The sequence below is a fragment of the Grampus griseus genome (genome assembly GCF_964374135.1).
Source record: "Grampus griseus genome assembly, chromosome: 19".
Classification (NCBI taxonomy): Eukaryota; Metazoa; Chordata; class Mammalia; order Artiodactyla; family Delphinidae; genus Grampus; species Grampus griseus.
Window position 1 is genome coordinate 48,578,199 of NC_139013.1, and position 16,264 is coordinate 48,594,462.

General features: G+C 45.8%; 1 protein-coding gene across 1 annotated transcript; it reads left to right on the top strand.

The window, feature by feature from the left end:
- The first annotated feature begins 1,568 nt into the window (after positions 1 to 1,568).
- NUDT7 (nudix hydrolase 7) lies at positions 1,569 to 15,699 on the top strand. The gene is made up of 4 exons (XM_082676185.1): positions 1,569 to 1,639; positions 7,325 to 7,478; positions 9,972 to 10,130; positions 14,804 to 15,699. The coding sequence occupies exons 1-4, from the start codon at positions 1,605 to 1,607 to the stop codon at positions 15,170 to 15,172; spliced, it is 717 nt and encodes a 238-aa protein (XP_082532311.1). The 5' UTR covers positions 1,569 to 1,604; the 3' UTR covers positions 15,173 to 15,699.
- The last annotated feature ends 565 nt before the right edge of the window (positions 15,700 to 16,264 follow it).

Consider the following 16,264-nt stretch of genomic DNA (forward strand, 5'->3'; position numbering starts at 1 on the left):
TGAAAACCCAGACCTGTTATTCCTATTCCTTTAGAAAGAAGGTCAACCTCCATCTGCTGTGGCTTCCAAAGCCTTTTCCTCTATTCCCAGGGCTCTACTCTACAAAATGCCCCATTTTTTTTTTTTTTTTTTGTGCGGTACGCGGGCCTCTCACTGTTGTGGCCTCTCCCATTGTGGAGCACAGGCTCCGGGCGCACAGGCTCAGCGGCCACGGCTCACCGGCCTAGCTGCTCCGCGGCATGTGGGATCTTCCCGGACTGGGGCGCGAACCCGTGTCCCCTGCATTGGCAGGAGGACTCTCAACCACTGCGCCACCAGGGAAGCCCTAAGCTTAGTGGTTTTAAAGGTCTTGGGAACCTTGGCCCAACTGTCCCATGACCCAAGGCCACATTGTGATTTTCATGGGCCCTAGGTAATTTTGGGTTTATGGACACCCCTTCCTCCATAAAATAATAAAATGAATTCTATTTTAAGATTGCATTGGTATAAAGATGAATATAAGCCAGGCTGGATTCATTATTATATTTTGCATATTATTGTATTCATTTTCTTCCTTTAGAAGAAATTAAAATTAAAGAATTTTCATGGGGTCTTGAAATTATTGAGGACCCCAGGCATTGCACCTTCTGTGCAGGATGGAGAAGTCAGCCTAGCCTTCAGCCTCTGAAGTGACCTCTTAAGTGTCAGCTCAAACCAGGCTCCCTCTCACTGGTCTTCTCCAGCTACTTCTGGGGTCTTTGCACAAACTTGTCCTTCTTCCTGGAACGCTCTCCCTGCCCTTCTCCCTCTCGGCGCATCAGAATCCCCTTCCAGTACAGATCACTGTGCTCTGCCCTCAGTTTCTGATCCAGCAGACCCGGGGTGGGACCCAAGAATCTACCTATTTTTAACAGCACACAGGTGGTGCTGATGTGGACGGTCGTGGCTGGTCCCAGGACCACACTTGGAGAATAGCTGCTTTCGACGTCAGCTCCACTGTCAATCTCTCTGGTTAGCCTTCTGATCTGTTTCTCCCTCACATGCTCTCCAGGGTCTAAGGACTTCTGCTTTATCTATGTAATTTTTGATTCGTGTCTCTCTCTCCCATTTGACTGTAAGCTCTGCGGTGTCTTTTCGCTCACTGCGGGAGCTGCATCCAGCACAAAGTACGTGCTGGGTAGTCATGTGTTGACTGCTGTTCAGAAAAGTTGAACCAACTTGACCTCCTAGCAACAGTGAGTGCGAGTGTAAGAATCCTCTCAACTCACCAGCACTGCATTTTCACTTTTTTCTTTTTTCACTGTTGTCAATTTTAGAATGCCTCACTTACCTCCAGCATCTGAGGGAAAGCTGAGCGCTACTTTGCGCGACCGGGAGGGCGCGACGTTTAAGCCCCACTAGCCCCGCCCTCACGTCTCGCCCCGCCGCGATCCTCCGCCTACGGCTCTCGGCTCAGTCCTGCTTCCGACCCTAGAACCCGCCCCATCCCCGCCTCCGTCCCCAGGCCCCGCCCCTCTCCCCGCCCCAGGCCCAGAGCTGCTCTGCGCATGCCCGTCCGGGCGATTTGTTTTTCACCCCCCGCCCTCCCCGGGAGGAGTTACCGGAAACAAACTTTCCCGGGGAAGATGTGGCGATCCTCTCCTCCCCAGAAGCCAGTCAGGTAAAGCCTCCCCGGCCCTGGCACCCCGAGCCCTGCCTGGCCCGGCCTTGATCGCGGCGAGGCCGAACAGATCGCTGGCCACGTATGACCGGCGCCTTTTGGCTACTTTTTGCTGAGCCCCCTTGCCCACCCTCCGAGCCCGCTCTCCGGGCGCTCACCTCTCTTGGCCGCTCGCAGGGTCCCTGGGCCTTCGCAGCTCCTCCCGCCAAAGACAGAGCCGTTTGTGGCTATCGTGGGTGCACACCCCTCCCCCAAGGGCTTCCCTCTTCCGCTCACCCGGTCTCCGGAGTCCGACCTCAGGGACTGCGAGGCCGCGCCAGGCAGCTCAGGGTTCAAGGTCGGGATCTTGGGTCTCAGTTACGTAACCTCTCTGAGCCAGGACGTGATCGTGTTTTCACCTTAATGAGAAAAGCAAGGGAAGAAGGTGAGATGAGCCCATGCCCAGAATGGGGTGGCTGCTACTGTTGGTGTTTTTATGGCGATTACCCCAAGGACCAGCCCCCTAATGGGGACGTTTTTGCAGACTTTTGCTTCTGCTGGTCCCTCTGGTCAGTTCTGGGCGTCTCTTAAAAGCCATACTTTTAAGTAGTCCCTCGCATTCCCGGTAGGGACAGTTTCCTTTTCTGGACGCGGGCTTGTGTGCACGGGATGCGCCCTGGAGTCTCCAGTGACAGCATTCCATTTCTCTTTTCAGGCCATTTGGTCGCTTTTGACATCCACTGCTGTTACCCAACCACATTATTGATCATCCTGCCTCGTAGAAAGAAGCAAAAAATAGCAAACATCTCTGGCAACAACTGCCTAAGGACTGAGACATTTATGATAACATGTTGCCATTCCTTGGACCCTGAGTGTCAGCCACAGAACCATGTCATTTAATCATCACAAATATCTTCAACATGTCACAGATGAGGAAAGGGGGGCTTAGAGAGGTCGTTCCTAACACTTTGAAACCAGTTCTGCCTCACTTAAATACCCGATTTTGCCCCTTATGCAGAACTGCCCTAACCATAGAAAAGTTAAAATCAAACTGTTAGTTTCTAGGGCTGCCATAACAAAGTATCCCAAACTGGATGACTTAAAACAACAGAAATGTATTCTTCCACAGTTCTGAGGCTAGAAGCTCAAAATCAAGGTGTCAGCAAGGCCATGCTCCCTCTGAAGGCTCTAGGGAAGGACCCTCCCTTCCTGTTTCAGCTTCTGGTGGCCCCAGGTATTCCTTGGCTTGTGGCACCATCACTCCAATTTCTGCCTCATCTTCAAATGACCTTCTTCCCCATATATGTGTCTCTCTGTGTCGTCTCCTCTTCTTATAAGGATACCAGTTATTGGATTTAGGGCCCACCCTAATCCAGGATGATTTCATCTCGAAATCCTTCACTAATCGCATCTGCAAAGATCCTGTTTCCAAATACCATCCTGTTTTCAAATAATGGTGGTTTTGGGGAGGGGACACTATTTAACCCACTTCACAAACCAGCAATAAAATACACCTGTCAAAAGGACCAAAACAGACCCATAGTTATGGAGTCAGGGCATCATTTGTGGTTATAAATCTAAATACTTGGCTTTTACGAAGTCACAGGTGGACCCAGCCATCTATGTTGTAACAAGACCTCTGGGTGATTCTGTTGCTGCTTAAGTTTGGGAACCACTGTTACAAGGCATTTGAAGACAAGGGTTTGATACTGTGACATAAGGGCCAGGTTAAGAGAAAGTTCTTAACCTTACGATGGTCTAACCTTATAGTGACTTGCTCTGCAAACCTGTCTTCCTGAATATTATTATGGATTTCAACACTGAGCTATTGCACTGTTGAAAGAATATTTACCATTACTTAAAATTCATTTAGCTTTTGAAGTGAACTCAGATACGGAACTGTGTTCTTAGTAGTTTTTTGTCTCATTTTAGCTTGCCAACAGTCACGTGATTTGGGTATTATTACTGCTGCCATATTATTATTATTATTTTTTTTTTAAAGCTTGTGTTTCCTTATTTATTTTCATTTTGGATGATCTGTCCATTGGTGAAAGTGGGGTGTTAAAGTCCCCTACTATGAATGTGTTACTGTCGATTTCCCCTTTTATGGTTGTCAGTATTTGCCTTATGTATTGAGGTGCACCTATGTTGGGTGCATAAATATTTACAATTGTTATATCTTCCTCTTGGATCGATCCCTTGATCATTATGTAGTGTCCTTCTTTGTCTCTTCTAATAGTCTTTGTTTTAAAGTCTATTTTGTCTGATATGAGAATTGCTACTCCAGCTTTCTTTTGGTTTCCATTTGCATGAAATACCTTTTTCCATCCCCTTACTTTCAGTCTGTATGTGTCTCTAGGTCTGAAGTGGGTCTCTTGTAGACAGCAAATATATGGGTCTTGTTTTTGTATCCATTCAGCCAATCTGTGTCTTTTGGTGGGAGCATTTAGTCCATTTACGTTTAAGGTAATTATCGATATGTGTGTTCCTATTCCCATTTTCTTAATTGTTTTGGGTTCGTTATTGTAGGTCCTTTCCTTCTTTTGTGTTTCTTGCCTAGAGAAGTTCCTTTAGCAGTTGTTGTAGAGCTGGTTTGGTGGTGCTGAACTCTCTCAGCTTTTGCTTGTCTGTAAAGGTTTTAATTTCTCCATCAAATCTGAATGAGATCCTTGCTGGGTAGAGTAATCTTGGTTGCAGGTTTTTCTCCTTCAACACTTTCAATATGTCCTGCCACTCCCTTCTGGCTTGCAGAGTTTCTGCTGAAAGATCAGCTGTTAACCTTATGGGGATTCCCTTGTGTGTTATTTGTTGTTTTTCCCTTGCTGCTTTTAATATGTTTTCTTTGTATTTAATTTTTGACATTTTGATTAATATGTGTCTTGGCGTATTTCTCCTTGGATTTATCCTGTATGGGACTCTCTGTGCTTCCTGGACTTGATTAACTATTTCCTTTCCCATATTAGGGAAGTTTTCAACTATAATCTCTTCAAATATTTTCTCAGTCCCTTTCTTTTTCTCTTCTTCTTCTGGAACCCCTATAATTCGAATGTTGGTGCGTTTAATATTGTCCCAGAGGTCTCTGAGACTGTCCTCAGTTCTTTTCATTCTTTTTTCTTTATTCTGCTCTGCAGTAGTTATTTCCACTATTTTACCTTCCAGGTCACTTATCCGTTCTTCTGCCTCAGTTATTCTGCTATTGATCCCGTCTAGAGTACTTTTAATTTCATTTATTGTGTTGTTCATCGTTGCTTGTTTCATCTTTAGTTCTTCTAGGTCCTTGTTAACTGATTCTTGCAATTTGTCCATTCTATTGTCCATTCTATCTCCAAGATTTCGGATCAACCTTACTATCATTATTCTGAATTCTTTTTCAGGTAGACTGCCTATTTCCTCTTCATTTGTTAGGTCTGGTGGGTTTTTATCTTGCTCCTTCATCTGCTGTGTGTTTTTCTGTCTTTTCATTTTGCTTATCTTACTGTGTTTGGGGTCTCCTTTTTTGCAGGCTGAAGGTTCGTAGTTCCTGTTGTTTTTTGTGTCTATCCCCAGTGGCTAAGGTTGGTTCGGTGGGTTGTGTAGGCTTCCTGGTGGAGGGGACTAGTGCCTGTGTTCTGGTGGATGAGGCTGGATCTTGTCTTTCTGGTGGGCAGGTCCACGTCTGGTGGTGTGTTTTGGGGTGTCTGTAGACTTATTATGATTTTGGGCAGCCTCTCTGCTAATGGGTGGGGTTGTGTTCCTGTCTTGCTAGTTGTTTGGCATAGGCTGTCCAGCACTGTAGCTTGCTGGTCGTTGAGTGAAGCTGGGTGCTGGCGTTGAGATGGAGATCTCTCGGAGATTTTTGCTGTTTGATATTATGTGCAGCTGGGAGGCCTCTTGTGGACCAGTGTCCTGAAGTTGGCTCTCCCACCTCAGAGGCACAGCACTGACTCCTGGCTGCAGCACCAAGAGCCCTTCATCCACAGGGCTCCTTAATTTGGGATGATTCGTTGTCTATTCAGGTATTCCACAGATGCAGGGTATATCAAGTTGATTGTGGAGCTTTAATCCGCTGCTTCTGAGGCTGCTGGGAGAGATTTCCCTTTCTCTTCTTTGTTCTCACAGTTCCCAGGGGCTCAGCTTTGGATTTGGCCCCGCCTGTGCGTGTAGGTTGCCGGAGGGCGTCTGTTCTTTGCTCAGACAGGACGGGGTTAAAGGAGCCGCTGATTCGGAGGCTCTAGCTCACCCAGGCCGGGGGGGTAGGGAGGGTCACGGAGTGCGGGGCGGGCCTGCAGCGGCAGAGGCCAGCGTGACGCTGCAGCCTGAGGCGCGCCGTGCGCTCTCCCGGGGGAGCCGCCCCCGGATCCCGGGACCCCGGCAGCAGCGGGCCGCACAGGCTCCCCGGAAGGGCGCGCGGCCAGCGACCCGTGTTCGCACACAGGCCTCCCGGCGGCGGCAGCAGCGGCCTTAGCGTCCCATGTCCGTCTCTGGGCTCCGCACTCTCAGCCGCGGCCCGCGCCCGTCCCCGGAGCTCCCTCAAGCAGCGCTCCCAATCCCCTCTCCTCGTGCACCAGGAAACAAAGAGGGACGTAAAAGTCTCTTGCCTCTTCGGCAGGTCCAGACCCCTCCCCGGACTCTCTCCCGGCCAGCCGCGGCGCACCAACGCCCTGCAGGCTGTGCCCACGCCGCCAACCCCAGTCCTCTCCCGGCGCCCCGACAAAAGCCGGAGCCTCAGCTCCCAGCCCCGCCCGCCCCGGCGGGCGAGCAGACAAGCCTCTCGGCTGGTGAGTGCCGGTCGGCCCGATCCTCTGCGCTGGAATCTGTCCGCTTTTCCCTCCGCACCCCTGTTGCTGTGCTCTCCTCCGCGGCTCCCAAGCTCCCCCACTCCGCCTCCCGAAGTCTCCACCCGCGAAGGGGCTTCCTAGTGTGTGGACACTTTTCCTCCTTCACAGCTCTCTCCCGCTGGTGCAGGACCCGTCCCTATCCTTTTGTCTCTGTTTAGTTTTTTCTTTTGCCCTAACCAGGTACGTGGGGGGTTCCTTGCCTTTTGGGAGGTCTGAGGTCTTCTGCCAGTGTTCAGTAGGTGCTCCGTAGGAGTTGTTCCACGCGTAGATGTATTTCTGGTGTATCTGTGGGGAGGAAGGTGATCTCCGCGTCTTACTCTTCCGCCCTCTTCCCGGAAGTCCTGCCATATTATTAAAAAGTACACTGAGACTCAAAAATGGTAAATGCCAGGACACACAATGAAGCAGAAACACTGTCAGGATTAGGAACTTTTTTTTTTTAGGAGTATAGATGCTCTACAATATTGTGTTAGTTTCTGCTGTACAATGAAGTGAATCAGCTATATGTATATGTATATCGCCATATCCCCTCCCTCTTGAGCCTCCCACCACCCCCCATCCCACCCGTCTAGGTCATCACACAGCACCGAGCTGAGCTCCCTGTGCTACACGGCAGGTTCCCACTAGCTATCAGTTTTACACATGGTAGTGTATATATGGCAGTCCTAATCTCCCAGTTTGTCCCACACCCCCCTTCCCGCGCTGTGTCCACACATCCATTTTCTATGTCTGCCTCTCTATTCCTGCCCTGCAAATAGATTCATCTGTACCATTTTTCTAGATTCCACATATATGCGTTAATATACGATATATTTTTTTTATGACTTACTTCACTCTGTATGACATCATAACTCTGGTTACTAAACTGTTTGGTTTGTTTCCATTTTAGGAACAGTTTGATAGATGACGCTAAGGCCCGCTTAAGAAAACATGACGTTGGGACCAAATATTCTCACTTGTTGTCTAACAAATGTTCCATCCTTTTACCGTTGTTGGCTAAAGAAGGAAAACTCTACCTGTTGTTCACCCTTCGGTCAGAGAAGGTAGGTGACAAAAAGGCTCCTTCCATTAAAGTCTCAGGACATGCGAAAACCCCAGGAAGTGCTGTCACTGGCACTTATTCTGAGGTTCTAGCTTCTCAACTGTACTCTCAAAATTGTGATGTTCGAGAAGTACATGAAGCCACAGGATAACAGGGCTGTTTTGGAGAAGTTTTGGAAAGTAAAATAAGTAATTTAGCTAGCAAGTAATTTAAAATACTTTTAGGCCGGGGTTTCTTATCCAGCCATTGGCATTTGGGCTGGATAATTCTTTGTTGGTGGAGTTGCCCTGTGCATTATAGGATGTTTAACAACATCCCTGGCCTCTACGCACTACATGCCAGTAACACACACACACACGCACTCACACACACTTTTGTGACAACCGCAAATGTCTCCAGACATTGCCTACTGTTTCAGCAGGGATGGGGAGGGGATAAAATTGCCCCCACTGAGAGCCACTGTTTTAGACTACTCCCACCCCAGGTATAATGTGAAAATTCTAGAGCACTGATGTTGATAGCCTGGGCCCTAAGCTGGCTGCCTATGTTCGAATGCAGTCTTGTTGAAGCTGTGTGACTTTGTCCTAATTAAGTACCCTCTCTGTGCTGTAATGTCTTCACTTGCAAAATGAGGACAAGCTATTAGTACCTGCATCATAGGGCTGCTGTGAGGGCTCTACAGGGTAACAAATGTAAAGCACCTAAAACAGCACTGGCACTTGGCAAGGATTCAGCAAGTCTCAGCTGTCACCATTAGTGTCATTAGCACATGTGGCCTGAGTTTTTACGATAAATCGTTCCACTTTAAAGAAATGTTGGGCTTGGGAATGGAGTTCCCCTGGGTACACCCCTGGGTACTGTCACTCTCCCCTGCTATTGGGGGTACTTCTGAGGAAAAGCTGGGGAAGCAGTCATTTCAAAGTTATCCTAGTACAAAAAACAACACAAGCCACAATAATGAGAAAACAGGCTTTGTAAGCAGAATAAGAAGTATCCCTTGGGTGGGGTCGGGGGGAGCTGAGGAATCAGCTGAAGTTTTTTGGCTTTGGGATTAGACGTGTGGGTTCTCTGTGGTCTGGGTCTGGCAACAATGACATAAACACATGAGATGATGAAAATCCAAGTTCCAAGGGGGAGGTACTCAGTGGGAAGCAGGGGCCAGGGTCTGTCCCCAGCTCTGCCAAAATCACCAGAGAAGCACTGAAATATATTTTTAATATTATCAGACAGACAGACAGTAATGTAGAAAATCTAGAGAACCCCAAAATGGGTCTCGGTTTCACTCGGAGTTGCTTTGCCTATCGATTATTATGTAAGAATCATCTTAGACCATAAATTCTGATGTGAAAAGGTCACACTTTTTTTCAAAGAAGTATTTCAATCTAATTACACCTGACTTTAGGCCCTATTTGGCTGTGGGAGTAAGAAATTCCCTGAGGCATTACTGCAGCTGTGTCCCTCCCTGGAGTCATATAAGCAGGGCCCCAGGAGACAGACAGACAGACAGATGATAGGTGATAGATAGATGATAGATAGACAGACAGACAGACTGATAGATGATAGATAGACAGATAGATGATAGATAGATAGATAGATAGATAATAGATTATAGATAGATGATAGACAGATAGATGATAGATAATAGATTATAGACAGATTATAGTCAGATAGATGATAGATAGATAGATGATAGATAGGCAGGCAGATAGACGATAGATAAATAGACAGATGATAGATAGATGATAGACAGATAGATGATAGACAGACGATAGATAGATGTTAGATAGATGATAGATGATAGATGATAGGCAGATAGATGACATAGATGATAGAGATATATATATATGATATATATAGATACAGATATCTGATATATATATATGATATAGATATAGACATCAGAATATATATCTGTATCTCAGAATGTATGTATCTATATATATACCTGAATCACTTTGCTGTATACCAGAAACTAACGCAACATTGTAAATCAACTATAGTTCAATGAAAAAACATATTAAAATTTTTTTTCTTAAGGGTTAATTTTATATTATGTGAATTTGACCCCAATTAAACAAACACTTTAAAAAATAGTCACTTCTAGAACTGTTCTGAGGACTCAGTGAAAAGAAATCCACGTGAAGCAGCATGAGAACATGGTAAGCACTCAGTAAAGATTATTGATGACATTGCTGTTTTCATTCTCCTTTTGTTCCACTTTTTCTCCTCATCCATGTAAATCTGTTTGTGTGTGTATGGTATCTTTGGAGGGCAAGGAGAGAAAAATCAGAAGTGAGGGTAGTTCTCCAAGTTCATTTTTTAAAAGGATTCAAGAAAAAAAAAAAACTTTACTTTTTGGTCGCATTCCCACTTATTACCACGAGTGTGGGAATGGTCTCTGGCACAAGATAGAAATGCAGCGCATACTTGGTGAATGAGTGAACAGTAGCAAACTTGGAATCACACACTGCAGCTCTTTTCTTTCCATATCCAGCTGAGAAGGTCACCTGGAGAGGTCTGCTTTCCTGGAGGCAAGTACGAACCTACAGATGCGGATGACGTGGCCACGGCTCTCCGGGAAGCCCAGGAGGAAGTGGGGCTGCATCCTCATCAAGTGGAGGTCGTCTGCCGCCTGGTACCAGTGCTGTTTGATGTAAGGCTTGGGATGGAACTGGGTTTCCTAGACTCTCATGAGCTCACAGTGGCCAAACATGACCCTCAAGAGTGCTATACCGAGTCAAGAGACTGGTTCATGTGTGGACTTTGCCCCTTGTGAGCTAAGAGGCCTTAGGTAAGCCCCCCTTCCTGAATGGGCCCCTTCTTCCCCATCCAGAAATGAAAGGGCTGAACTCCATCAGTGGTTTCAAACCAAGTGCTGTGGAACCCTGCAGATGCCTCAGCATTGTTTCATTAACATTCAGTTCACATTTATTTTTCTCCAGTATGCATTTATTTTGAGAATTCTCTTGAAACAATAATACACACTTGAGCATACCAAATTTCAGCCCCTCGGAGGCCACCAGGGTATCACTTTTGCCCTAAGGATACTCATTTTTGCACATACCGTGCAACCAAGTTTCTCCATGTCACATTAATTGAGCAGTATCCTGAGATCACCAGGGAAGCTGTTTAAAAACAGTTACTACTTGTAACTGCATTTCTGTGTGAAGCAGGATTTCCTTGATAGTATATACCAAACAAACAAACAAACATAACCACAAAATGAATCCTGGGGCTGAGATAGCCAGACCTTATTTCATATGCACTGAACACAACAATTTCGTTGTTGTACTAACTGACTTTAGAAGGAGTAAAAATACGAAGTTGGGTAACAGCGTCGTTTTATCAGTATAACATTATTCATATAAACTTTTAATTTTAGAACAGTTACAGATTCACGGAAAAGTCACAAAGATATCACAGAGAGTTCTCGCATACCCGTACACGGGGCCCCCCATTATTGACGTCGGACATCACTGTGGTACATTGGTGACAACTGAGAAACCAATGTTAGTACATTACCATTACCTAAACTCCACTCTTGTCTTTTACTAGTTTTTCTACTAATGTCCTCCTTTCTGTCCTGGATGAGATCCGGGATACCATGTTGTGCTTGGTTGTCATGTCTCCTTATTCTCTGATCTGTGACAGTTTCTTAGCCTTCCATTATTTTCATGACCTTGACGCTCTTGAGGTGTACTGGTCAGGTATGTTCTAGAATGCTCCTCAATTGGGGTTTATCCGATATTTTTCTCCTGGTTAAGCTAGGTTTATGGGCTTGAGGGAAGAATATCACAGAGGTGAACTGTACTCATCACATATCAGAGGTAGGTGTAAATTTTTTTATGTTTTAAATAATATCGGGTTTCCAGGTGAATTTTTATGTCAAAGGAAGAATCCCACTGATACCTAAAAATTAGAAAACCAGATCGCCCTTTATGAAGATCGGTGGTGCTGAGATATGTCTTAGTTGGGTCCATTTTAAAAATAGAAAGGTCACCACTCAAGGGAGATTTAGTTTGGAAGAAGCTAATGGCAATAATGCATCCTTGATGAAAAAGAAATGAGACAGAGAAAAGGAACATGGGATTAGGACAAGATACGTGTCAATTACTTCCTCTTCAACTATGTTTTCTACTGGGAGCCCGTTTCAGAGGATGTCTGCAAATCCCCCAGCACATCTTAGGGATTGATTTTAGAACTCTTGACAAAACACATAATGGTTGTAAGTTCCCAAAGTGAGAGTAACTCCATTTCCAAGGTCCCCAGGAGCTACTGAGTTCTGCCCTTGAGGGGAGAGGATACAACAGTCTCCACAGGTGTTTATGGGTCTTCAGAAGATTTCCGTGGACCAGATGCTCCCGGAGCAGGAGGTTTCTAAGATGACCTGCTCTTGATATAATGCTGATCACATCAACGAGAAATTAGAATGAACAAAGTCTTTCAAGAAAGGTGTACTGTGTTTAGAAGTGCTAGTGAGGGTCATTTTGTTTTTTGGACCTTGCAGATCTTTTAAATGTGCTACCAAAATGCCATTTATTTAATGCTTAGAAGCATAATCTAATCCAGTGGTTCTTAACTGGGGGTAATTTTGTCCCCCAGGGAACACAGGGCAATGCCCAGAGATGTTTTGGGGTGTCATTGGCTTTTACCCACACCTGGCGTTAACCCTCCCACGCCTTCCAGCCCCCAACCTGCTTGTCCTTTTGTCATACACGTATGAACTTCTCTCTGCAAAGGCCTTGGGGGACAGTTCTCCTTTTTCTCTGTACGTGGCCCATACCTGCCAGTCTCGATCCTTTTCTTTGCGTCCCAAAGGCCCAATTCCTGTAACATTTCAGTGGTGTATCCTGACTTCCCGGGATGTTTCTAATAGCCTGCAGCTTCTTCCAGGGGCCCTAAAGGCTGCCTCACCCTATGCCCACAGCAGAAGCCTGTCTCCATGGCGTTTCAACTCAGCAGATGGCCAAATTCAGAGTTTTATGGGTCCTAGGATGTCTGCCACGCACCACCCTTTATTCCCCTGCCAATTCAGACACCTGTGTTTCTAGAGACCGGATGTCCAGAGATGCTGCTTCATCCACAGATTCCCACAGTCTCTCTTACTCTTCTAAGCTTGAACCATGTTAAACGTGCCTGACTCTGCATCTGAAACATTCAGTCTTAAACCATGATCTCCTTTTGAGGCTTTGATTTTTTTTCCCCACCCATTTTCTCAGGCTCTGACATACCAATTTAAGGGCCGGCACTGCCATGCAAAGTCACTTTCCATGCACCTGCCTAACAAGTGTGGCCCTCAGTCCTCGGGAGGGGATGAAATCTGAGCTGCAGCTGGGAACTCTCCACCGTCGTATTTGAGCCACCCGCTAGTGTGCCATCTTGGAGATATGGTGACACGTGTTTGATAGAATTTGAGTGTGTGGGCAGCAGGCCCGTGGTCGAATCCTGGTTTCTGCCAAGTGTTAGCTGGATGTGACCTTGGGCAAGTTTTTTCTTGTCCAGTTGCCATTGTTCAAGCTTCCTCATGGGCAGGTTGTTGTGAAGAATCAGGGGGAGGGTGTTGGATTCTAGAGAAGGTTATGGTCTTTGAATGGAAATAGCAGCCACGGATGCGTGCTGAGCAATACTCCAGGCTCTGTCCAGATGCCTTCTTAGTCATTTCAGGCCGTGTTTCTGATACACACACCAGCAGCTTTCTTCCAAGACCCGTGCCCTTGGACTACTGGAACCGCTTCCCCTGATGCACAGAGAGCCAGCACTGCCTTGATTTACTTCCAGCTGGGCCGTCCTCAGCCAATGACTGAGCGGCATGAAAGCCCAGCCCCCTCATCTCGTGGGACAGACTCGAAGGTGCACTTTACACCCCGCAGGCCCCCACGGCGTCCTTGCCTGGCTCCCCCCCACCCCCATCCTTGCCTGGCTCCCCAACTCCCCGTCTTTCTTCCCCACACCCTTCCTCACCACTTCTTTAAGAAATCACTTGCATCTGAGTCTTCATCGCAGAGGCCGCCTTTGGGGAACCCTGGGACAGAAGAGGCTGAGCCTTCACACAGGGCCAGGCACAGTGAGGGCTGCTGCTGGAACAAAGCCTCTGGCCTCTGGCAACTCATGACTGCAGATTTCCCACTCTAAGGGTGTCTCAAGTCTGTGCTCCCATTCTCCTCTCCTGGTCCACATGTTGACTTTTCATCATTACTTGGGTTAATGGTCTGAGTCATCACTGTTTTTTTTTTTTTGGCTTCACCACACGGCATGTAGGATCTTAGTTCCCCGACCAGGGATCGAACCCGTGTCCCCTGCACTGAGAGCGTGGAGTCCTAACCACTGGACCACCAAGGAAGTCCCAGTCATCACTGTTCTTAAACATGCTTTAGCTGTCCTTCCTCAGAATTTTCCACAGGCCTGTTTATCCTCCTATAGAACCCCAGCCTCACAATGTATCCCTGGATTTTCCCACCCACTTCCTCTTAGGAGTTCTCCCAGGAATTCCTGATTCTTCCTACTTTCTAATTCAAGGTCATGCAGCCCTTATCAGCTCCTACACTAAACTCCAGGCCTCCCCCTTAAGATTTTCAGTAGTATCTTTCAGTTAACGGCACCCTACATTCATTTCAGCACAGTAGTGGTTGTAAATAGAAATCCCCCCCCACTTATAAGCATGTATGTAAAACAGTATATATATATATACACACATATATATCTAAAATTTCCCACAAGTGGGAACATGCCACAATTAATACGATGTCGCTTTTCTATTGGTAAGATGGCACATACTTGTCTATACTGATAAGGAAAGGTGTCGATCACATTCTTTTCAAGGGCTGCATAGTACCCCATTATGTGGATATAGTCGTAATTGATCTACCCTAAATACCCATTGAGCAGTGATAACTTTAGTTTGGGACTATTGCAAATAATGCTTCAGTCTTGTACGTTTATCTTTTCTCACTGGTAGGAATTTATCATACAGATGTACCCACACAAATGCAATTTCAGGGCCAAAGGGAGCACATTTTTATAATATTACTAAATCTCTGTTCCAAAAGATTGTACCAATTTATGTTCCCCAAAAATATCATTTTCAGACTCATCTGAGATGCTGCCTCAGTTAGGGCAGAGACCACTCCCATTTAGGGGGACATAAAGTTTACTTTGGAGCAGTAAACTTGCTTAAAAACTTGCATAAAACTTGGAGCAAGTTTTATGTAACTGACTGCTTTGGCCTGTGAGCTTAGCTCATGTAGAAGTGGCATGCTTTTAACCATGCTTTTTTTGAAACGGTATGTCTTCACTTCTCAGTTTGTATCTTTTGTGTTTTGCTTTCAGAGAGATACATTGATAACCCCTGTTGTAGGATTTATAGACTCCAACTTCCAGGCCAAGCCTAACCCCGATGAAGTTAAGAATGTGTTCCTGGTGCCTCTGGAATATTTCCTGCATCCCAGCGTCTACCAGCAGAATCACCTGACACGCGCTGGTCATCATATTATTATTCACTGCTTTGAGTACACGAACCCTGAAGATGGTGTGACTTATCATATCCGGGGAATGACTGCAAAATGTGCCTTGTTTGTTGCCTTAATTATTCTGGGGAAAAAACCCTCCTTTGAGGTTGAATTTAATCTCAACGATCTGATGTCATCCTCTGAAGAGTCTTTACTGAAGCTTCATAAACGTGCTACAAGCAAGTTATGATTTATGAGACCAATACTCAAATAACTCTCTAAACGGTGTTTGTGTGGGCTTTTCCACAGAACAACAATAATGCCAGCTGTTGGAATTTGACAGGTACGAATGTTTCCTGCAATATGAGGGTAAAAACCTTGCCTTTTTTCCAGTTCCCCTCTATTATCTGAAAAAGCAAAAGTCTTTCAAAAGTAGAAAAATGGGGACTTCTCTGGTGGTGCAGTGGATAAGACTCCACACTCCCAATGCTGGGGGCCCAGGTTCAATCCCTGGTCAGGGAACTAGATCCCACATGCATGACGCAACTAAGAGTTCATGTGCCACAACTAAGAAGCCCACCTGCCACAACTAAGACTTGGTGCAACCAAATAAGTAAATAAAAATAAAAATTAAAAAAAAAATGTTTTTTAAGTAGAAAAATATGTTTATACTGTTGCATAATTTCACCCACAGTATATCTAACAATGCTTTCCTTACACATGTAAGAAAAAGGGTCAGGCACATAGCAGGCACTTAATAAATATTTGTTAAATGTATGATCTTGTGGCGTTCATCTTGTTTGTAGGAGGTAAAACCTCTATCTGTTATTACATGTGACAGAAACTTCTGCCCAGCCATCAAAATCCATCCTCCTTTTCTTATTTGGCAATAGCGTTGAATCTGAGCCCATAGCTGCCCAGGTAGAAACAGCATTACCTAAGTTCTGGTGCAGTTAAATGTAACTCTGAAATTTAACTTAAGCCAATGGAACGTGAGTGAAAATCGTTCTTGCAGTCATCTCCAATTTAAGGGACAAGCCAGATTCCCTGGATTCTCTTTCCCTTTTCCCTGATTTATCTGCAACCCAGCCTTGACTACACAGATGAAGACAATTCCTGCAGGAAAGTTAGAGCCAAAAGATGGTAAGAGCTTGACTCTCTGAATGAGTCTGTGGAGCAAAGCAACCCACCATCCTGGACTACTCACTTGGGACTGTTACATGGGAGAAAAATAAAATTCTGTCATTTCTGCCACTGTAATGTGGGGTCACTGTTACAGCAGAGCTGTAGCCCTAATAATACACCATAACACTTGAAAATGGTTGGCTGGATATTCGCCCAA

Excerpts from the sequence above, each read along its gene's own strand:
- NUDT7 (XM_082676185.1), top strand. The coding sequence starts at position 1,605 with ATGTGGCGATCCTCTCCTCCCCAGAAGCCAGTCAG. Across the intron at positions 1,640-7,324 it reads CCTCCCCAGAAGCCAGTCAG|GAACAGTTTGATAGATGACG; the intron begins GTAAAGCCTCCC and ends TTTCCATTTTAG. Across the intron at positions 10,131-14,803 it reads TGGTACCAGTGCTGTTTGAT|AGAGATACATTGATAACCCC; the intron begins GTAAGGCTTGGG and ends TTTTGCTTTCAG.